Source organism: Amphiprion ocellaris, chromosome 3, assembly GCF_022539595.1.
Source record: "Amphiprion ocellaris isolate individual 3 ecotype Okinawa chromosome 3, ASM2253959v1, whole genome shotgun sequence".
Classification (NCBI taxonomy): Eukaryota; Metazoa; Chordata; class Actinopteri; family Pomacentridae; genus Amphiprion; species Amphiprion ocellaris.
In genome coordinates, this window is record NC_072768.1 from 26,553,722 (window position 1) to 26,577,945 (window position 24,224).

Below are 24,224 nucleotides of genomic sequence, written 5' to 3' on the forward strand. Positions count from 1 at the left end.
GTCAGAACACCTGGACTGTCTCTCCCTCTTCAGCTGTAGGTCCTTCTATTTTTCTCTCCCTCTGACTTTTCAATCATTGAAAGAGAAGTGTACACACTCTCAGCATTGCTCACGTCTCTGCATTTCTTTTCTTCTTCAACCTTTGACAAAAGATTATCTGTGTTTCCCTTTTCCGCTCTTATTTCAACAATCATGTATCTGTAATACATGATCTGTAATATATTGCTGCAGATCGTAGGAAGTGCAATGTCGAGTTTGAAATCAGATGAACAGTGGCTGCTTGTGGCTGGCACCTAAGTCACCACTACTGCTAGGCAACCAAATCAAAGGCAAGATTCTACAATCTTGTCAGAGATCAAAGACATGACAGTTTACCCACTGACAGCAGGCCCTGCACTGGTTAGAAACACATTTAGAGACAGTGAATTGTGAAGGCCTGGTTTAATTTATTCAGGCACTGTGGATCTTTTAGGGAATCAGCCATTAGGTTGTGAGACATTATCCTCACATCTTTGGCATATCAATAAATATTACACAGTGTGGCTTGAGTTTTAACAAGCTCCTAAATCCTCTAACACATTGACCTTTGCTAAGAATTGATCATGAATCAATAAGTCATTTCCGTAGTTTAGACAATGAAATATTCAGAAGTCATTTAATATATAAAAAACACAAAATCATTATGTAACACCAGGCCTGATTGAATAAGAATGAACGTGATGTCAGAACCATACTAGACATATTTTCTCAACAAAATCCCCATATTAGGGGCTTCTGGGTTGAGGAAAAGAATAGAGACTACGAGATCACTCATCTTTAAATGGAAATTATGAAGGGGTACTTGTAATGGCGAACATTAACGGCTAATTTTTATACATTGGAATTTAAGTTGGGCAAACTCAAAACACACCTGTTTTGGTGTGCTGTTGATACTGAGCAGGTAGTGTAGTGTGGTGTAGTGTAGTGCACAATGAGTTTATTAAAGCTTGTTTGATATGCAGCCATCTGCAGAACAAAAGAAAAAAAATTGGGTGAGTTCAGAGTTGGGGGAACTCTTTAACACAACTTAAACATTTGATTTAATCTTAATTAAAATATTGATCAATGCTGCTTTTCTGTTAAGTGGTGTACAAAGGATTTAGTTTTTGTAAACAGTCTATGGCAAGATTTTAATGAGCTCCCCTTTCTCCCACTTTCTTCCTCCTTCAGCCTTTCCTTTCTCTGTATATTCTGGCAGGACAATAATAGAATCTGCCCTGGCAACAGACACATGCCGTTTGTTATACAGGCGAGGATGATGCCTCAATGGGCCGTGAAGTAATCTGTAAATGAAAGCTATTTATGTTCAGAGTCGGTTACAGAGAAAGAAATAATCAGTAGCGGAAAACCTCTGAGGATGACTGAAACACAGTTGCCTCTGCATGGTGGTATTCAGAGACACATTTCTGGAGAGGTCTTTAAAGTCTGTTAATCCAAAAGACGAGAAAATGGGAAGCTCTTCTCTCTTCCCTTCATTGGTGTCACAACATGCAGACCATTTTGATTTCTGTTGCCCATGTTTCTATATATTTGCCTTGATAAAGAGGAAAAAGACAGACATAAGGAAGCTAGTCAGCCTGTGAGGTGTTTAGCCACGTCTGCCCACATCATTCCTTTATTTACACTGGATTATTGCAAGATCCAGTCACGCTTCTGGGAAATGACTGGAGCAGCTCCTTTAGGTTCCTTGAGGACCAGCTCCAACTATGGTCCAACCCTAGACTGCCTCTGGACAATCACCTCCTGCTGCCACTCACAGGATCTAGTGGCTGCTCATTCAGTTAAGACTTCTCCAGTCAGATCCCACTGGATCCACAGTGATCAAAGATACTTTCCGTCTAAGTCAGAGGAGCAGCGCATGCTTGCATTTACAACTAGCAAATTCAGTTATCAAGCATCTCTCCTGTGGAACCAGCTCCCAGTTTGGGTTCGGGAGGCGGACACCCTCTCTATTTTCAAGACCAGGCTTAAAACCTTCCTTTTTGACAAAGCTTATAGTCAGGGTTGACTCAGGTGACTCTGAGGGGGTCAGTTCAAGGTTCAAAGAATCTTTATTGTCCCTGTGGGGCAAATCACTCTACAGTCAGCAGAACAAAAGTCAACAACAATCGCAGAGTACCATTGGAGTTGGAGTCCGCATATATGAGGCACAACTGACTTATTCTTCGATGTCCCTTAGTTATGCCCCTAGCTATGCTGCCATAGGCCTACACTGCTCGGGGTCCTCTCACTGAGCCCTTCTCTAAATACCTATGTATTTACTGTATATACCATTATTGCATTACATTCACTCTGTTTCTCCCTGTGTCCTTTCTCCGAGTGTCCCTGGTCCCAGAGCTGGATGCTTCTGATCTGTGGTTGTTCTCCCACCAACTGGCCTAGTCTCCATCATATCCACTGTGGGATGCTGCTGCTTACTTTCCTCCAGCCCACTGCTTCCAGCTGCTGATTTCCACCAATCTACTCTGCATCACCCTTACTATACTTGATATGCTCATCTCATATTGAAATGATATAGATAAGTTTTATAAAGTTTGTATCTGTTTTATCTGGAACCTATAAGTATTGCATATGACAGTCAAAACCGATATAAGATCCTTAGTAAATTTGTACAATATGAAACTTGTATAATTTGGGAACTTAAAAAAACAATATATCATTGTCATGGTCCCTGCTCCTGCCCCTGTTCTTCTCCGCCCTTCTCACTTCTTTCTCCCACCCTTTATCCTGTCTGCCATCTGTCTCTCCCTAATCTTACTCTCTCTGGTCTCTCTCTCCTATACCTCTCCCTCACTCGTCCCATGTCTTCTCTTTCTCCTTGTCTTGTATCTCTGGCTTCCTCTGTCTGTCTGCATGTCTCCCTCTCTCCTGTGTCTCTCTGCTTCCTGAATGTTACACCTGCCTGCAGTCTGACTGCAGCACTGTGAATCAGCTGCCATAATTAGCTCACACCAGTCACCTGTTTGCAATTCCACCTCCCAGTATATAAGCCAGCTCTGTCATTCACTCCCCATCGAACCATAGACTCTGTTGCCCCCTTGGATTCTGTTCTCCCCATCATCAGCCAGCAGGCAGATGGGTCCCCTCACATAAAAGCCGGGTTCTGCTCAAGGTTATTTTCCCTGTCGCCCTTTGGCTTGCTCTGGGGGTCAGGCTTATGGGTTCTGTAAAGCGTCTTGAGACAATTTGACTGCAATTGGCGCTATATAAATAAAATTGAATTGAAAAATTGAATTGAATTGAATCCCCACCAAGCCCTGCTTCCCCCCAACTGCTTCAGCTCCATGGACTCTGCTCTTCTTGCCCCCGGATTCCTGCCAGTTCCTGTTTTTGTTCCTTGTATGCCTACTTTGCCCCTGTAGCTTAGCTTCCCTGGTTTTGTAAGTACTATGTTTCGTTGCCTGCTTCAATTTATCCCTGTTTGGTTTTTGTAGATTAGCTGTGGGTTTTTGTAGGTTTAATAGTGTGATTTACTTTAGTATAGATTTGGTTTAGTAGATATTAGCTTAATTCTATCAATTAGTTTACTCACATTAGCGACACAGAGTTGGCACCGGGCCCAATTAACTGAAGCTACCGATATGTTACATAACATTAGCTGGACATCAATATTTTGCGAATGTCTATTTAACTTGTAAAATCTATTGTGAGTTATCTTAAGCGAATAATTTTTCTCCAGTAAGTCGCTGCCCTATTTTCCCAGACGACACTCCTCTGACTGTCTGACCTGGTGCCTCGTTGCTTGACGTGACGTCACTTTCAAGGCCGCGCTCTAGTGAGTAATTAACGTTGTATTAATCCAGTGTTTCTCAAATAGTGGGGCGCGCCCCCCTGGGGGGGGCCGCAGAGGCATGTCAAGGGGGGCGCGGGCGACTGGAAGGAAAAGGTCCTTCAACACGGAACTAATTAGCTGAACTATTGTTTTAACGTCAGCTTGTTTTTCGCGGCGTACAACAATACTGAAATTGTGCTGGCCCCATAGACTGTATATGCCATAGATATAAATAATAATAATAATAATAATAACGATCTTCTGTATATATCTATGGTATATGCACTGGCCGTTCAGACTCCGAAGTACAGACTCCTGAGAACGGGAGAACGCATCGTTAATGTGCAGTCGGAACACCAGCGTACTTGATCACGTCACATACTCGGCTCATCTCCTCCGATTATTTTTTACCAGCAATGTCAAACATACGGCCTGCGGGTCAAAACCGGTCCCCCAGACAGTCCATTTCGGCCCGCGGGACGACTTTACAAATGATAAAAATTACAACAACATTAGCTGTAAATTTGTAAAACTGTAAATTTAAAATAATTTCTAGAACTTCACAAGTTGTTCTGATCATGAAGTAAAATACTACATTGTTCAGTTCCAGATACCTGTGACTGAATGTTTTGTATTTTTGTAGATAAACTGTTATCTGGCAGTTACAATGCATGTGTGAATGATGAACTGAGGCATAATAGGCTACTGTTGAAACTGAACTTGTTTTCCTTAAGAAATTTCAGGTTCATAATATTTTGTAAAAAGGTACGTCATTAAATGTGAATATTTTCAGAATGTACTTTTTTGAACTAAAACAAAGGGGAAAAGTTGGAGTTGTGGTTATTTATAGGTTATTATGCTGTGATTTTACTTGGTGGGGTCCACTGGAGATCAGATTGGGGTTTATGTGGTCCCTGGACTAAAATGAGTCCAACAAAACGGAATGGAACAAAATGGAATCAGATAAAATAGCACAGCCCTGCATATTCATGTTTTTATAGTTTCATATATATATATACACACACACACACACACACACACACACACACACCCACACACACACACACACACACACACACACACACACACACACAAAGTTATTGGGGGGGCACGAAAGTTTTTTGTCCTCCAAAGGGGGGCCCGACAGAAAAAATTTGAGAACCACTGTATTAACCCAACGTATCAAAGAGTAGATACTGAGGAGGATAGTTATCTGTAGTTTACCTTAGTACTCGCGAGTACCCGACACAGTGCAGCACTCTGCTGTGAAGGTGGAGACATGCAGCAGTGGTGTATTTGCGACAATAAAAAAAAAAAAAAAAAGGAAATTTGAAGGAGCAGCAGCTAGGATTTAGGAATGGCGGCCCGCCACTCCTAAATGAATGTAGAGGAAACCCTGCTTTCCTTATATATCACATACATAATTTTTACTTGTTTCGTACTTAATTCTTTTAATTATGTTGTATGAAAAGAATGCGAAAGTGGCCACTTTCAGGAGTAAATCATAGTATGAGACTTAAAAGCACAACACATAAACAGAAAGATTTATTACTGAAATTGATGTTACTTCTTATAAGTTTTTTGTGTTTCTTCTCCATATGGGTCTACACACTGTTTGTAACTTACTACCAGCTACTTATGTAGTATATTTAATGCCAGAGCCTTACACCGCAACAGTAAACTTATGAATCAGTTTCAGTGTTGGTTTGTACTTGTATGTATCATTTATGTTACTCTGAGGATGCATGTATCCCAGTGTGTGTTATGTTTCCTTGTCCCTCACCCTCCTCTTCTCCCATCCCTCTCCCTCCCCTCCCCCACCCCCTCTACCTCTTCTGTCCCTCTCAACCTGCCGGCCAGGGGCAGATGGGTCCCCCCATACGAGCCAAGTTCTGCTCAAGGTTTCTTCCCGTTAAAAGGGAGTTTTTTTTTTTTTTTGCCACTGTCACCTTAGGGCTTGCTCTGGGGGTTCAGGCAAACGGGTTCTGTAAAGCGTCTTGAAACAATTTGAATTGTAATTGCCACTATATAACTAAAATTGAATTTAATTAAATTGAACTACAATTTTCTTTGAAAACAGAAGGCAGACAAACACAGTACAAAAAACATGCACAACACCACTGGTCTAGGGATGGATTGATGATCAGTCTGGCTTACTACTGGATCTGATATTCAGCATTTTTATTCCGCCAAGGAATGTGGCAGAGTTATGTGACAGTCAGTGTTGGTTTGTCTGTCTGTTAGTCTGTCTGTCAGCAACATTACTCAAAAACGGATTTAGATGAAATTTTCAGGGAAGGTCAGAAATGACACAAGGATCAGTTGATTAGATTTTGGCAGTGATGCGGCTTATGGTCTGGATCCATGGATTTGTTAAAGATTTCTGTACCATTGTACAATTGCGGCATGGTGTCATTGCAACTATGACAAGTGAACACTACGTCTATACACTACTATACACACACACACACACACACACACACACACACAAACACACACACATACATTGTCAATTATATATGGCATTCCATATATTTTTGGAACTTTTAAATTTTTTTAAAATTCATGCCTAAGTGTTAAATCTAAAATCAGTTTAAGGTAATTCATGTATCTCTATTTTAATGTTCTTGTCTATTGTTTACATTTATATACCTGTATGTATTTTCCATCAATAATAATTTGATGTTTCATTTCATATTCTACAACCATGAAGACTCATGAAAAAAAATTAGAATGGCTTAAGTGTCATCAAATCACCTTTATTATGATACCACTGGTAATCTGATGAAGCTGCATTGGAGAAGGAAAATGAGTCCCTTCAGTGGGACAACAAAGCCCTCCAGGACCAGATTGCGGGTCCTCCACAAACATTTCGTAAAACATATTGAAGGCCACTAACATGCAGACATCTGTAAAACAACACATAAAAAGTCTTTTATATATATATATGTACACACACACACACACACACACACACACACACACACACACACACATATATACACACACACACACACACGCACACACACACACATATATATATATATTTTAATTAGGGCTGGGCGATAAATAGATTTTATCGATTAAGTCGACTGTACTTAATGTCGACTTGTGTTAAATAAAATTGATTTTCTCATCAACATCCGCCACCGACACCTGCCTGCTGGGCTCCCGTAGTTCAGAGTGCGCGCGCGCCCCCCCCCCCCCCCCCCATTGATAAAATTCATTTTTTTACTAAGCATTTACTTAACCAGGTTAGTCCCCTTGGATCAGAGATCTCTGTCAGACCAGTGCTTTCCCCGCAAAGGCCCCACAGTGATGCAATAACAGCCAGAGACGACACACAAGCTAGTTACACAGACCTGTAGGGTAGACACTGATTGTTATGCATGAACTCGCAATGAAGACACTGCAACAACCTGCCTGTTTGTCCAGAAATTACAAAACTTTTACAAAGGTGTTGCAATACCCTGCAGATAAAAACAATACTATTCCGCATTTTATTACAACAGTATTATATTAGAAGCCATATTTTCTGTGTTGTGTTGATGTGCAACAACAGAGCAGTATGTGTGCGTGCTCATCCTCCGCTCTCTGCAAGCGCAGTGGCTTTGCCAACAACATGGCTGTAAACATGAGTGCTTTTCCTGACCATCCACAGATTGTCAACAAAGCAGATGCCCAAAGCAAAATCTGGGATTATCTTGTTTAGTTAGGGTGAGCCCACCAACGCCACAAACCTATTTGTAAAACATGTTGTGAACCTAGACAGAGGGAGTCAGCATGCCTGACTTGGCAAAGCATCTCACTGAGAAACATGACAACTTCTTCAAAGAATTCAAAGTGACAGCTTGCCAGATAACTTAATTGCATCATGTCTTATTTCATAACAAGTGAACCTTCCATCAGTGCTTGACAGTCAACAGCTATGATAACTGTTCAATTTGGCTTTATCGATTTGTCTAACTTACCAATGTGCAAACCATCTCGATATGTCTCAATAACTGCAAGATGCTAGAAATGAGGCATTCACAAGTGTTCAGATCCACAACACCAGTTATACTAAACAACTGAATCCTTGCAGAAAGATGATGATGTACAATAGACGTCTTACTGATTAAGAACATACTGAATAGCTAACTATTGAAGCATTAATCTTATAAACAGTGCTTACTGTAATTAGGCCTAAATTCATATTGAACAGAAAGTAACACTCTGTACCTACAACAAAAATCGAAATCTGAATTGATAACAAATTCATCACCGGAACCCATGACGTATTTTTTAAATTCCACCTTTACTTGATATAGTCTTCCAAACTAGCTGTCACCCAGAGTTGTGAACAAGCGTTTAGATTTGTTTGTCCATTACTGTCTTTAAATCCTAAATTTAAGGTGTCAACTCTTAATGAAAAGACCATTATTAATATCAATGGAAGAAGTGAAATTAGCCCATCTAAAATGAAAAAAAAATGTACACTACTGTGCAAAAATTGGGGGTCACTTAGAAATGTCATTATTTTTGAAAGAAAAGCATTTTTTTCAATGAAGATAACATTAAGTGAATCAGAAATACAGTCTAGACATTGTTAATGTGGTAAATGACTATTCTAGCTGAAAATGTCACACCCTCTGCTTCTGGATCAGGATAGTGGCAGGTTCTCCTTCTCCCTCTGTCTCTTTCGCAGGTGAGCATGTGTGCATGGAGAAGGCTCTGTCTATTTAATCAAGTGAGATCGGCATACAAGCAGGTGGGAGTAAACAACAGAACTACTTCTTCGCCCATATAAGCAGACGCTGCACAACACTCTATGCTGGACTGTTTAACAGCCACAGTTAGTTGTGATTGCCTGTTCTGTCTAGCTCTCTTGCGTCAGCTCTGTACTTACCTTTGTTTCCTTGCCTTCCAGTCTGGACTCGTGCCTGCTCATGCTCACCTGGATTCTCTGCCACCCATCAAGCCATCCACACCTCTGTTGGAACCCTGGACCCGTCTGCTCTCAATTTTCCATCTGCCTGAACCAAGCCCACACCGGTAGGTACTGCAACTGCAGCACCTACCCTTGGCAACCAGCCTCTTGCTACACACCACCTTACCCTCAGTATTCCACATCAGTTAAGTTCCCACTTGATCTCCAAGCCAGATTTGGTTTAGTGTTTTTAGTAGTGTTTGGTTAGTTTCTAGCTAAGCCGTTTTGTAGTTCAGCCAATTAGTCATTTCTATCTTGTTTGGAGCCAGTTCCTACCTTATGTGGGTTAGTGTTAAATTTGTATATTTCTGTGCACACTCTGGTAGTAGTTCTGCCGGTTCACTAGAGGGCCCTATGCCCTGTGTTGTCCCAGTATACTTCCTGTACCCTACATATTTCCTGTTGTAGTCCTTCGACTGCATTTGTAGTTCTGTATACCTTATTTCTTGTAAATAAATTTCATATTATTCACGCCTACACCTCATGTCATGTCTCTGCTTCTGCACTTGAGCCTCAGCTTAGCAGATTTGTAACAGGAAATGGCTGATTGTTGATGGAATATCTACATAGCGGTACATAGGCCCATTTCCCGCAACCATCAATGTGTTCCAATGGTACATTGTGTTAGCTAATTGTGTTAAAAGACTAATTGATTAGAAAACCCTTGTGCAATTATGTTAGCACATGAATAAAAGTGAGTTTTCATGGAAAACATGAAATTGCCAGGGTGACCCCAAATTTGAACGGTAATGTCTTGATGGTAGAGGACAGCTGGGAGTTGCCCATTCTTTTGCCAAACAGCAGCACATGGATATATATAAAAACAATTTCTGAAGATCCAGCAGCATTTGCTTCCTCATTCATCCATGGAAGTTTTTCAGCAAATAAGTTTATGTATTCATGTGTTTTTGTAGCTGTTTTCTAGTAGCTCACCTGGCAGCCATTGTACAACAGCTGGTGCTCAAACTTGCGGATGCTGAGAATTTGCTGGAACATATCGTATAGTTGCTCCTTACTGAGGATGAGTTCTGACATGGCACTCAGGTGCGCTCGCTGTGGCTGCCGTCGCATGTCCTCATCCCCCCTGTAGATGGCGTCATACTTGGCAATCCAGGAGCTCAGCACAGTCTCTTTGCTCAAACCATCAATCTCTGGGAGGCTGCGGACACGACGCTCAATGTTCTTCTTGAAAACCTCACGGAAGTCATTTGCAGAGCATCCACCACTCTGAACCATCCGGGAAACACGCTCACTCTTCAGAAAGCCCTGCCACAGAAAGAAAGAACAATAAGCACCTACAACACTGGTTGAGTTACTAACTCCTGTTAAGCTACATACATCTTATCCACAAGTGCCAACATTTTCATGTCCCTGAAAGAGTAGAGACCAAAGAAAAAACTAAGTTTAACAAATACACTACAAGAAAAGCTCTACACTCTCCTTAAACTGCCCAGTAGCTGCTAAATAACTCACCAAAACATCCAGCGACTAAACGGGACAGTCACATGGTGATTCACTGGGGTAAGGTAAACTCTCTGGTTAATTCATATTTTTGGCAGTAGTTCCTAGTTTCAAAGAGACTGTTGCTGAATCCGACTGAATTATGTGGCACAGACTGAAGCAGCAGCAGCAGCTCGGTGTGACATTAAAAAGTCTCTCAGCTGGCAGCTTCATCTCTTCATGGTAGTCTCACTGAAAGTCTGAACAGCAGAGCATCAGAGAAAGAGATTCATCTAGCAGCTGAAGACAGTTTAAGAAAATGTGTGCAAACATCTCACATTAGGTTTAGAAAACATTTTACACATTCAGGTTCTGTTCTTCAAAGATGCCCTATCCTGCCGTATTCCATCAGTCCAAATTCTACATTATTAGAGGATTTTTTTTTTTACCTTCAAAATCTATTAACATAAAACAATAAAAATATACAAAATAAATGTGTTAGAATACATCAGCACCTCAGATGACTCAGACTTTTTGGTGTCTGTAGAGAAATGTTGATTTTTTTTTTTTTTTTTTTTTTAAACTGTGCAACCATTGAGTCCTTACTTGGGTACGGGATCACCTGCTGGTTTGGGGCTGTGACAGTCAAGTCTAAAACTCAGATTCATAACCCGGTGAAGATGGCAAGTAAGATTATGGGTACCTCTGCTCTACTCATGTCGCAAGACTTATGCATACAGGCCACCATCAGCCAGGCAAACAGTATTCTTTCGGACTCATCACATGACCATTTTCTAGAGTATGCTCTGTTGACTTCAGACAGAAGGTGCAGAGTCCTGCTGTACAGGCTCAACCGTTTTAAACATCATTTTATCCCTCTCTCAATTAAGCTCATGAATGAGCAGTTAGGTCCAGCTACCAAAAGGAGGTACCCAAATGTGGTGTACATAGGGATGTATGCCTGTATGTATGGGGGTATGTGTGCATTTTATTTTAATTTTTTCTTTGTTATTTTCACCTATTTATTATACGCCACGTATTTTAGGTGTTTTTAGTAGCATGTGTTCTGTTTTATGTGTTGCAGTGCAGCTTGCTTTTGCCTGATTTCTTAAAATCGTCAGAGCTTGTTGACTGTAGGGCTGGACCCGAATATTCGGTCGTGACGGTGGTATCCGGATATTTATTTTGAGATCCGAGTATTCGTGGACAATGTTGCATGAATGATATTCGTCTTGTCAGTTAGAATATGAACAGATCCTAATACCAAATTTAGAATTTTGTTCTTTCCTGTAGAAAGGAATTGCCATCCAAACTACTATTTAAAATATGTTATGAACATATTCTTCTGTGCACTTTGACTCAATTCTATATACAGAGTCTGGGCAACCGATGAGTCTGAGAGTTCATGTTTCATTTGGTCAGGCATGATACATCTCACCCCCCTTCTATCCAAAAAGATTTCCACCTGGCCTTTCCCGTGGTGAGCCAATCACAATCATCTATCTGTTTGGAATGGGTTTGATATAATGACTGTATCGAGGAGTACCATTGAGACACAATACATCACAAGTTTCATTGCTCCGAACGTTGCAGTTCTGTTCATTTACGACTTAAGTTATTTTGGTCTTGATCGAGAGAATGACAAGAGGGTGCAAAGCAGTAGTCAAAGCAAAGGGTGGCTATTTTCAAGAATATATATATATATATATATATATATATATATATATATATATATATATATATATATATATATATATATATATATATATATACATACATACATACATACATACATACATACATAAGCAAATAGTTGCCTGCATTACTGGACAAATGTTCAAGGGCTGTTTTGCACACTTGTGATACAAACCGTTCTCGAGTTTGTAACGTTGCCAGCAGTAACATTCTATGTATTTATTTTTTGTTAAATGTGTACACAACCATTCAAAAGTTTGGGGTCACTTAGAAATGTCCTTATTTTTGAAAGAAAAGCATTTTTTTCAATGAAGACAACCTTAAATGAATCAGAAATACACTCTAGACATTGTTAATGGCAAATTAACAAAATGAATTAACTGGCAGATGACTGTTCTAGCTGGAAACAGCTGATTTGTAATGGAATACCTACATATTGGTACAGAGGCCCATTTCCAGCAACCATTACTCCTGTGCTCTAATGGTACATAGTGTTAGCTGCTCATGTTGAAAGGCTATTTGATTATTTGGAAACCCTTGTGCAGTTATGTTAGCACATGAATAAAATTGTGAGTTTTCAAGGAACAAATGAAATTGTCTAGGTGACCCCAAACTTGTGCGGTGTTCCAAGTGAAATGGAAATGTTACAAGGTCTGACCTAGTAAGATTGCCAGTGTGTGAGAAACCTGACCAGGCTGCACACTTAGACAAGAAGGAAGCGTGTTCAGGTGTCGTCAGATAAACTGGGAGCATGTCTGAAAGGGGGCTAAGTAGCAGTGTGATACTGGGAAGCATGGTATCAAAAGTAAGTGGAAGTGTCAAAAGTTACTTTGTTGTTCTGAGCAAAGAGAAGCTTTCTGTGTCAAATCATAGCGAGACTGAAGCTTTGAAAGGGGGCACTGCATGGAGCTCTACAACACTTTGTGGAAACTGAATAAGTTGTATCCAAACAGGATCAGACAGACCAAAAGTGAACACACCAGAAGATCAAAACATCAAGATTTGTTCACTGAGAGTTAAAAAACAACTTTTGCTCACCTTTAAATCTCTGTCCAACAAAGCAATAGCACAGGTTCAAAAAGTTTGTGGAACTGCAAGTAGTTTGGAGCCAATCATGGTTTCATATGTTACTTAACGTAACCCAGTAGTGCACAAAATATACACTGACAAGAATTGAGACATAATGTGTCAAACCATTCATATTTTCCAGTCACTGATTAAAACCCTAAAAACTCATCTGTATATTAGAGCTACATATTTAGAAATTGCATCCTTAATAATAATCCTGTCCGGCCTTTAAATGGCTTAAATGTAAAGGAGATCTAAAAAACCCAGAAGAGAAAAAATGATATTCCAATAAAGCTGCCTAGAGACAAAGAACAGAAAAATCTGCAGTGGTCAAAAGCCACACACAGAGAAAGAGATTATAAATGCTTTCAAAAAAGAGAATGCTTAGTACGTCAACACCAGGAGGCTAAAGGTTGTCCTATGGCTTACAACATAAAACAACACATCCTGAACAAATCATGTGACCAGCCTCAGTGTTTTCTGAGGGTTTTGTGTCACTGCCTCATGAGAGCGATAAACCTGTGGGGCATGAACCAGCAGCAGATGGACAGGAATTGTCATGGAACTACAATAGTAATGACGCAGAACAAAATTCACTTGAAACTAAAGAGTCTCAACAAGCACATAAAGAAGAAACGCTGCTGAAAATGTATGTATTGTTGACAAAGAAATTAGCAGTTAGACTTGAAATCAGTGAGAGGGAGGGGCCTGAGAGACATCACAGAGAGGGTCCTCCTTGTTGTGATAAATGGAAATGGTGCATGAAGTGGGGATGACAGATGCAGTTGCCACTGGAGGAGCCCATTTACAGCAGTTAATCTGCCTCTTTGCATCACTCAATACAAAGTGCTCTGAACTGCAGAGAGAAAGACATTAAACAGCTCCTGCTGAAGGAGGCCATGCTGGAAGGCTAAAAACTATAAAGCTGACTGTTTGAATAGATGACACCTGAAACAAGGAGACAGATGTTTGAGTTTATGGCAGGATTAAGAAATGCCTGTGTAATGAAGGTTAGGTTTATTTAGCTGTCCATGTGGGCATGCAGGAGGAGGACTGACTCAACATTAATGTCAAGTTTCATTCTCTCGTTCATCTAAGCTGGGAGCCACTACAGCTATTACACAGCTTAGAGAATAAATGCAGGGTTTGAAATAATGACACGCAGCACATTTTTTTCAGGTTGATTTAGAGTTAGTTGTTCAGTCACATGGTTTCTAGACTCAACATTGCAGTCAAAGTCCTGTAAAAGAATAATAAATAAATTAACACTGTCCACTAGAGGCGTGCCAGTATGGTGGTTTTAATAGTTACCTTGGTGAAGCATACGGATTACAAAAACATAACTGGTAAATTGTATTGTACTGATACAGCATAAGTACTTTTGAAAAGATGATGGTGAACATCTCCTGCTTACTCCAAAAATGACAATTTCATAAAACATTAAATTGAAAGTAGTTATTTGAAAATGGAAACATAAGCGGTTGTATACAAAATGCTGAAAATCATCAGTGATACTAAGTGAAATCCATTGTTGCTGTTGCATTTCATACATCTGTCAGTGTCCACTTTCAGCAATGGTAATTGATAATTATTTATTAATTGTGACCGGGCTGAAGGCTGACTAATGGCAACACAGATTGTTTTTAATATCAGCATGATTGCTGTTTTCAATTCATGTGATTGGTCGCTGTCTGAGCTCAAATTGTCTGTGGAAGCACACAGCTCTGCTTTATTATGAGCAAAGTGACCCTGCTGAGTGGAAATGTGTTGAATATGGATCATCACCACGCACTTCCCTGACGCCGACCATTATCAACATGCTCTGTCTGAGCTACCCAGCAGTTACTCTGTCTTTCAGTGCTCTCAGACATCACTGTGTCACTCTTAGTGTTCATACTGGTGGAGATATAAAAACTGTAAAAGCAGTTTGCAAGCGATTAATGGTTTTTATTTTTTTATTTTTTTTTTAAATGGTGCAGGAATGTAACCAAATCTTTAGATTGCAATATGTTGACAGAAAGATCATTCCACATTTGGTCCTCCATTGAGCATTTGGGGCATCAGGATACTGTATATAGGACTGAGTTAAAATGCACCAAACAGTGTGTTCATTATATATGTTTTTAATGGTTTAATGGCAAGGAACAGTATATATTAAGCTGTGGATACTGTTATGCACCCGTCTAGGGGGACGGCACATGGCATAATATTTATTTTAAAAAAAACTGAATATTTTTCCAGTCCCCAAAACAATTAACAGGATCTAAGAACATTACAAAAAAGTTTATTTACAGTATTTTACAGTAAATCAGGCCACTCCCTGGGCTATATATTCAAACAACAACAGAAAAAATTGATTCAAACTAAAGAGGTATTTTAGCACTCAAGCAAAAAAAAAAAAAAAAACGTATCCAACAAAAACACAACTACTAGAAAAAGAAACCTAACTAAATCTAACAAACAAAAACAAAGCTAGCCTAATCTATCAAAGAAAACACATGTTTCAATCAAAGTGTTTGGAGTCTGGGAAAAACATGCGAAAAGGGTGCTGCTGTCAGAATGACTCCCCCATCCACTGCAGGCTGCTGAGATTTAAAAAGGTGAACAGCCAACCAGCATTGGGTCCGCCCCAATTACACCTCCTGGACAGAACAAAGATCTCCACACAGACAGACCATACACTACAAACTAGCAGGACGAAAAGACTTCTCACACAGAAAACAAGGAAGAGACAAAGATCCACACAAACACAGAACACCCACTCCCAGACAACAAAACAACTTCAGCCCCAGGGATGCTCAGGAGGACAAAAAAAAAAAAAAAGCACCAGTGCCCTAATGAGCAGCCTTTCAGAAAAGGTAAACATGAAAGAGCCCTGTACAGTACTCCCGCAAACAAAAAACATGTTAAAGTACCTTTAAATGAAGGCGATGTAATGCAGTGCCCTATAAGTTGTATAATTTTGGGTGTCAACAAATACAGAATACAGACAAAAACATTTCAAATGGGGAAAAAAACTACAAAAAAACATGATTAGTGCCTGCTAGGCTGCCCCATGATCCCATGATGAGTGCATCTGCAATAAAGAAAACACACGGTGAAGTGTCCTCTGAAGTGCAGTGCATGGGAGAAAAAACAATCCATTGCAGTTCCAGTGTTAAAGAAGTGCTCTACAGTGCTGTGAAAAAGTATTTACCCCCTTCTCAAATTCTTATTTTTTTTGTATATTTTCCCCACTTTAATGTCCATCAAGATCATCAAATAAATGTAAATATTAGACAAAGATTACTCAAGTAAACACAAAATTCAGTTTTTAATTATGATTTTATTTATTAAGAAAAAAAATTAAAGCTGTGTGAAAAAGTAATTGCCCTCTAAACCTAATAACTGATTGGGCCACCTTCAGCAGCAACAACTGAAATCAAGCATTTTCTAACTGGCAATCACTCTTTCACATCTCTTTGGAGATATTTTGGCCCACTGTTTTTTACAGAATTATTTTAATTCAGCAACACTGGAGGGGTTTTGAGCATGAACGGCATTTTAAGGTCATGCCACAGCATTACAATCAGATTCAAGTCCATACTTTGGCTAGGCCACTCCAAAATCTTCATTTAGTTTTATTTAAGCCATTCAGAAGTCAAATTTCTGGTGTGTTTTGGATCATTGTCCTGCTGCAGAACCCAAGTGCACTTCAGCTTGAGGTCATGGACTGATGGTCCAACATTCTCCTTCAGTATTTTCTGGTAGAAAGCAAAATTCATGGTTTCATCAATCATAGCAAGTCATCCAGGTCCTGAAGCAGCAAAGCAGCCCCAGCCCATCACACTACCACCAACATGTTTATGCTCGTTTTCTGAAATGCTGTTGTACTTCTATGCAAGATGTAACGAGACACACACCTTCCAAAATGTTCAACTGTTGTCTTGTCAGTCCATAGAATATTATCCTAAAAGTCTTGGGGATCATTCAAATGTTTGTTTGCAAAAGTAAGACGAGCCTTTATGTTCTTTTTGGTCAGCAGTGGTTTTCGCCTTGGAACTCTGCCGTGGATGCCATTTTTGGTCAGTCTCTTCCTTATTGTTGAGTCATGAACACTGATCTTAACTGAGGCAAGGGAGGCCTGCAATTCCTTAGATGTTGTCCTGGGTTCCTGTGTGACCTCCTGGATGAGTCGTTGCTGTGCTCTTGGGGTAATTTTGGTCAACTGGCCTCTCCTGGGAAGGTTCCCCACTGTTCCATGTTTTCTCTATTTGTGAATAATGGCTCTCACCATGGTTTGCTGGAGTCCTAAAGCTTCAGAAATGGCTTCGTAACCCTTTCCAGACTGATAGATATCAATTACTTTATTTCTCATTTGTTCTTGAATTTCTTTGGATCTTGGCATTTTGTTGCAGATTTTTGAGATCTTTTGGCCAACTTAATTTTGTCAGACATATTCTATTTAAGTGATTTCTTGATTGAACAGGTCGGGAGGTAATCAGGCGTCAGTGAAATTGATCTTGCTTTCCAAAAAATGTGATTAGCCACAGTTAATTCATGATTTAACAAGGGGGGCAATTACTTTTTCACATAGAGTCAGGTAGGTTTGGATAGCTTTTTTCCCTTAAAACATTTAATCATCTTTTTAAAATGGCATTTTGTGTTTACTTTGGTTATCTTTGTCTGATGGCCTTAAACATTTAAGTGGAGGAAATATTCAAAAAAAAAACAAGAATTTGAGAAAGGGGCAAATACTTTTTCACAGCACTGTGTAAGATTCACTTATGGTGGAGTGCCACCGGTCATTATGCAGGCTGACCATTTGGAAAATAAATCATACTTGGGAACACATTGGAAGTGTTGGAGCTGAAATTCAGTCAGCCCAAAGCTATTGGATGATGCTCAGCTATATAGATTTAACTATGTATGCACCATGTCTATGCTAAACATTGTATATATTGGAAATGCACCTTGAAGTGAAGAGTGGGTGCTCTTTTCTCAAAATGTCTTTACAATACCTCAGGTATGTCTACTGAGTACAGAGAAAAAACAGAAAGCTGAAGACGATGTGAAGGGCCCCACAAAATGCAGAAAAATGGAAAAGCTGCATTGCCATTGAAGCCATTGAGGTCCTGTAAATGTTTTTTGTCATAATCAGTCTTCCAGTGGACTGCATATGATATTTGCTGACATGAAGAAATGTATAGGTTATCACTGGCGTCATTGCTTTTAAAAGGGGGGTTTGATGCTCTGTATGTGTGGATGTCTAAAGGTCACTCCCTCCTTGGCAGTGCTGAGCCTCCCATCAGCCTCTTGGAGGTTCTGATGCCCCGTTCAGACACCCATGGAGACTGGATCAATGACTAGGTGGGGTGTGAGAGCGGGGAGATAAAAATGATTAATTGTATTTATTCATAACTTTGCAAATACGTTTTGGACACATATTCTAATATTTATGTGGGAATGCGTGTATTTTTAATGTATGTTAATATAGTGTGCAGTGAAATGCATATAAATACGTTCATTTGATATATGATTCTATTACTTTCATACATTTTGAAATATTACTAATTTAAGTGTGCAGCGAGAATGCAGTTTTCACTCTATTTAATATCTGATATTCTCATAAGCGCCTGTCTGAAGGCCCTTTCGGAATGGATTCATTTCTCTAAGGGAGGGAGGATGACTTTAATATCTCTGCCCTCTTCAGTGATTTCAAATCAGTGTGGACAGTATGTAAGTATTTTTTCAGGTCTTTTCCTGGTAGTAATTACAACCAAAATTTGCTATATCTCAGAGAATTCGCAGCTCCTACTAGAATTCAGGTCCTGTTCCGAGTCACATCTTTGTATTTTAAAGTGATTCAAAACTTGAAGATCCTTTTCTGCATTTGTGAAATGTGTTGAAGTTTTTGCCCATCTGTTGGAAATCTGCACCAACAACATCAGCATACAGTACAAGCCTGCAATGACAGAAAGAAATCCAAACTGTTAGGAAACCTTCACCCTGTAAGTGTATTAATGATCTATTGTGAACTCACGGTTTAAGTCTACATTTGCTTAGTTTGTGTTAAATTGGTGCCATTAGAAGCATTCTGAATTAGCTATCAGAAGTAATGGATATGGATGTACAGGCTTCTGTCACTGGATTGCTGTGATATTGAAGGAAACAAAAATTACCTAATTATTCTCAGGCTTATTCTCAAGTTCTGACATGTTGTTTTTTTTTTTCCCCTAGAATTGCATTCAGTGGATTCAGGGCTGTTTGTGCTTTTCTTCTTTCCAATTTTTTTGTCCTGATGGATGTCCATGTCTCTCACAGACCACTGCCTGTAACTTTGTGAACTTTAAAAGACTGCCCAGTGATTTAAAACAGCAGGAACACTGGGAACATTATATTCCCAACAATTCCCTCATAACATTAATGCCATCTTGAAGTGTTTCAAGTTATGCTTTGTATTACACAGAGGTTAAAGGTCAAGTGTTTTATGAAGATACCATATCAAAATAAATTAAAATGTATGCCACAGTAATCCCCACTGTTTAACTATATCAGTTTCTTTTTCACATTGGAGTATGTCACAGTAGTTTCAATCTAATAACACATAGGTTCATGTGCCCTCTGTTGTTCAGTCGTGTCAATTCGCCCTGTACATCAGGAAGATTAGCCCCTTCCTGTCTGAACATGAAGCACAATTCCTGGTCCAGGCTCTTGTAATATCACGCATCGATTACTGCAACTCCTCACTGGCAGGTCTCCCCATATGCACAATCAAACTTCTTAAGATGATTCAGAATGCAGCAGGATGTCTGGTTTTCAACTAGCCAAAAACAGCACATCACCCCAATGTTCAGATTACTTCACTGGCTTCCAGTTGCTGTCAGCATAAAATTCAAAACTCTGACACTTGCATTCAAAACTACAATGAAAACAGCTCCCTCCTACCTGAACTCTCATTCAGGTCTACACATTCTCCCTCTCACTACGCTAGGCCAATAAAAGGCCCTGACACAACCACCACAACAGGGCCGGTTGATAGCTAGACTCTTCTCTTCTGTGGTTCATCGATGGTGGAACAAGTTACCAAACTCTGTTCGATCTACAGCATCCCTCTCAGTCTTTAAGAAAAGACTAGAAACCCAGCTCTTCACTGAAAACCTTTGCACTTGACAGACTGCAAAAAAAAAAAAAATTCTATTACATCTGCACTGCCTGTAGATACCACAGTCCTATTATCACATTTGAACTTGTTTCATGTCTCTTATCAAGGTTGTTTTCTCCTGACTAGATCTATGCTTATGTTGTATCTACTCTCAGATGTATGTCCCTTTGGATAAAAGCGTCTGCTAAATTAAATTGTAGAATTGTAGACATAGACTGGACTCATTTTTGTGTTTTGTATGATAAATTAATTGAACTGAAACAAAGATTGTATCAAGCGGCGGACTCTGGTTTGGTTCCGACAGAACCAACAAGCCTGTGCAACCCTCTGAACTTGTGTAACTGATGGAGTGAGTCTGACTGCAGCCCTCCCTCTGCTGCTCTCTGGATTCTATAGGTTCTCCTCCATTTTGTCTGGCAACACAAATGCCAGACATTATTACTAATGAATCGATCAGCAGGAGACTTCCTCCCACCCTGCTGCTCGAATTAATTGAGGCTTTAAAATTTCATTTAATTATTTACACCGCAGCAGAGCACCGGGGTGTGAGTCCGGAGATTAAAGACACAGACGGACAGTTTTGGCAGCCCTCTGAGTGTCACTGCAGCCGTTTAAGAGAAGGTGAAAGACCATCTGGCAGAATAAAACTCGGTCTCTGACTACAATAACAAGTTCAAAACAGAGCCACATTTAAGAATTACCATTAGCACAATGGAAATTGTATTTTTGAAGATATTAACAGACACGAATGAAAACAAACAAAAAAAGTCATTGCTTTAATAGATAAATAATTCATATAGTATGTATTTGCACACATGTATGTAGCCCTGTCTAAAAGACAACAGAATACAGGGCATAAAAATCTGTTAAAAATGTATAAATAGTTGTATAGAAAAGGGCAGTAAATTCATTTCATTAAATTTATTTAAAATTGGATTTAAATAGGACTTTATGCTCATTGAAATGTGTCAAAATTGATTTAAAACAGTCTAAAATCGGTTAAAATACAAAGTCAAAACTGGTTTAAAATACATTCAGGGGATGAAATGTATAAAATTCATGAATAGAGTTTAAAAGGTTATTTATGTATGTTTACTATGTATTCAGAAGAGTTGTGTTCCTTTAAAACCCCTAATATTCATGGGAAACGTAATGTTTGGTTGGTTTGAAGTCAGGACATGTAGACTGCTGTGCACCCTAACCTGTTTTCAAGCTGAAATGTCAATCATTGTGTTTCTGTATTACCATTGGTGTATTAAAAAATTAACAGCCAATCCAAGCTTTTCCCTATGCTAAGGGGCGGGACAAGTGGCGCTGATACTGTGACGGTTCAGGAAACATTCACTCGCTGTCGTGCTAAGAACGTAGCGGAGGCATCGTATTGTGGAAAACATTTTAAGTGAAATATCTGAAGGTCGACTAACCGTGGTCCCGATATTTACTTTTGGTGTGATCTGCATGAAGGTAAATATGAGTGTGTAATTTGGTTTTTGTGCTGTGACTAAAGGTTGTAGTGATAAGGAGGTGGATGTGTTACGCCAAATGGCGGCTAGCTATTTAGCTTAGCGCACCATGTTAATGTGCCGAGATATCGTACTGTTTAGCTAAGCATTGTGATGTTTTGGTTAAATCGGATTTATGTTAATTCAACATGAAATAGCGAGTGATATTTTGGCTAAAGCAAGTTAATGTGACCCGCATGAAAGGAGACAGACGTGGACGGAGAGGACGTAGAGGACGGACGGTCGGAGCGTCGACAAGACCCTGCTGTTTCTTCTTTTCTTCTTTTCGCGGTTTTCCCCCCTGTGATTCCTGCGGACGAGTGATGAACTGCACATCATTTACCAGCTGGCCTTTGTGATCGTTTTTGCCCCCAGTTCCCCCCTGCTAACCACACAAACTGCTCATTCGGATTTTGTAAGTACTAAAACTAACATTAATGTGCACAATTTTATTTCATGCTCTACTTTGAGTGAAGCGACCTCACAGTTTCGGGTCCCGCCGCACCCAAGCTCCGAACCAGGCCTGCAACGGGTTCCTTCAGTGTTCTGTATGTTTGGGGAGTGGATATGTGTGTGTGGGCCCACAATTATAGGAAACAGTGTGTGAATTTTGTTCTGACTTTATATGAAACTGATTCAAGAGGATTGGTTGATTTAAAAGGACATCAGTTGATTTAAAAGTATTAAAAGGTACATTAAGCAAAAGGTGGTTAAAACTATTTAATTTGGAAGGTATATTGTTTGATTTAATTTTCTCAGAGATTTCACTGAATTACATTTATTTTATTCTGTATGATTCTGTTTTTTTTTTAATAAAATACCAGTGACAAATTATTGTAAAAATTAAATGTTGAGTTGCTGTGGTTCTTTAGTAGGTTAACTATATACATAAACTGACACCGAACTCAGGCCCCATCCCATTGTACTAACTATTCAAGACATTATTTTATAGCTACGTGAGATAGGGGTTACATAAATGGAGGCACCGCTGGGATTAATTGATAAAAGTCATATGGTAAAATAAATAAATAAAACTAAGATCCACTGAACACAGCAACATTTAATTTTTACAATATACTTCTAATGTGCTATCAGAACTGTACAAGAATAACAGTAATGGAAACCCAAACGAGCAGTCCCTCACAACTGGAGCTAGTTAACTGGTGCAGAGGAGAGTTGGTAGACGTAAAACATGCCCTCCTACTGTATGGAGTGCCTGAAAGTGTTTCAATAGCTGAGATAGAAGAAACAGCAGAGTCTATCAAAGTTTTAGGTAAAGTGGTGGTTAGAGGAAAAATGTTTCACCCACAACAGCAGTCCCTCATGGTGTTGTGCGAGTGCCGTGAAGTGATAGACCCCACTAAAATCCCCCCAGAAGTGATGCCAATAAGTGGTGGAAGTATCTGGAAAGCAGTGTACTATGTAGAGCCCCAGACTGATAAGTTTGAAGAGAAACTACTCACCTTTCTGAGAAATGAAGGAAAAACCTTAGAGGATGTCCAGAGTGCCTGCATTCTCCCAAGTGCAGGAGACAACAACTCAGAGGCTATCATTCGTGCAGTGGGTGATATAATGAGCAAAACAAGCAGACCAACAGACAGCTATGGCTACAGACGACTACGGACATTCTCCGGGGTCAGTCCCACCCCTGTTGGAGAGGAGTCCTTATACATGTGGCTGGAGCAAGCAACACTCTTAGTAGATGAAGGTGAGTGCTCCGACAAAGAGAAACGACGACGGATACTGGAGAGTCTCAAAGGCCCCGCCTTGGAAATCATTCAGGCTGTTCGTATGACTGAACCAGATGCTAGCCCCCATGATTACATAGAGGCCATAGAGAGCATTTTTGGTACAGTAGAATCTGGAGAGGAACTCTATTTGTCATTTAGAGCCCTGCGTCAGCAGTCCGGAGAACGTCTGTCTGACTTCCTGCGAAGATTAGAGAGGTCTCTTGTTAAAGTAGTGCAGGCAGGTGGTTTACCTGTTAGTTCCGCTAACAAAGCCAGAGTAGAGCAACTTATTAGAGGTTCAACTTCTGATCTCATGTTGCTTCAGTTGAAAATTAGGGAGCGGAAAGACGATCCCCCATCTTTTCTGAACTTGCTACGAGAAATGATTGAAGAGGAAAGCCGACAGTCTGCTAGACAAAGCCAGACAGCACCTGTACGTCGTCAGCATGTACGCACCATACAGGCTGAAAAGGAGAAAGAGCCTGATTCAACCACTCAGCGTGAACTGGAGGCTCAAATTCAAGAATTGAAAGCGCAGTTGGAGAAAAGAAACAACTCATGGTCCCAATTGCCGCCGGATGATTCTGTCAGGAGTCCAAAAGAAAAGGAAAAGAAAAAACAAAAAATTGAGTCACAAAGTGAACTGAAGTCACTTAGAAAACAGGTGGAAGCTCTAGAAAATAAGATGAGTGTAATGGCAGTGAACTACACATCAGCCCCCAAGCCCGAGAACATGACACAGCCCAGTAGACACAAAGCAGCCCAAAACCACAAGCCTATTCCTTTCAAAATGTCACCTTCCAAAGATTTTGATGAGTACTTCTGTTACAAGTGTGGAGAAAATGGTCATATAGCCAACAGATGC

At 39.9% G+C, this 24,224-nt stretch overlaps 1 protein-coding gene across 8 annotated transcripts in view; it reads right to left on the reverse strand.

Moving 5' to 3' along the window:
- Window positions 1-24,224, reverse strand: part of cadps2 (Ca++-dependent secretion activator 2) — a 388,988-nt gene that overhangs the window by 225,320 nt on the left and 139,444 nt on the right. For all 8 annotated transcript variants that reach the window (XM_055006857.1, XM_055006836.1, XM_055006847.1 and 5 more), the window contains exon 3: window positions 9,714-10,046. In XM_055006857.1, coding sequence (XP_054862832.1) covers window positions 9,714-10,046 — 333 coding nt within the window. The remainder of the gene's footprint in view (window positions 1-9,713; window positions 10,047-24,224) is intronic.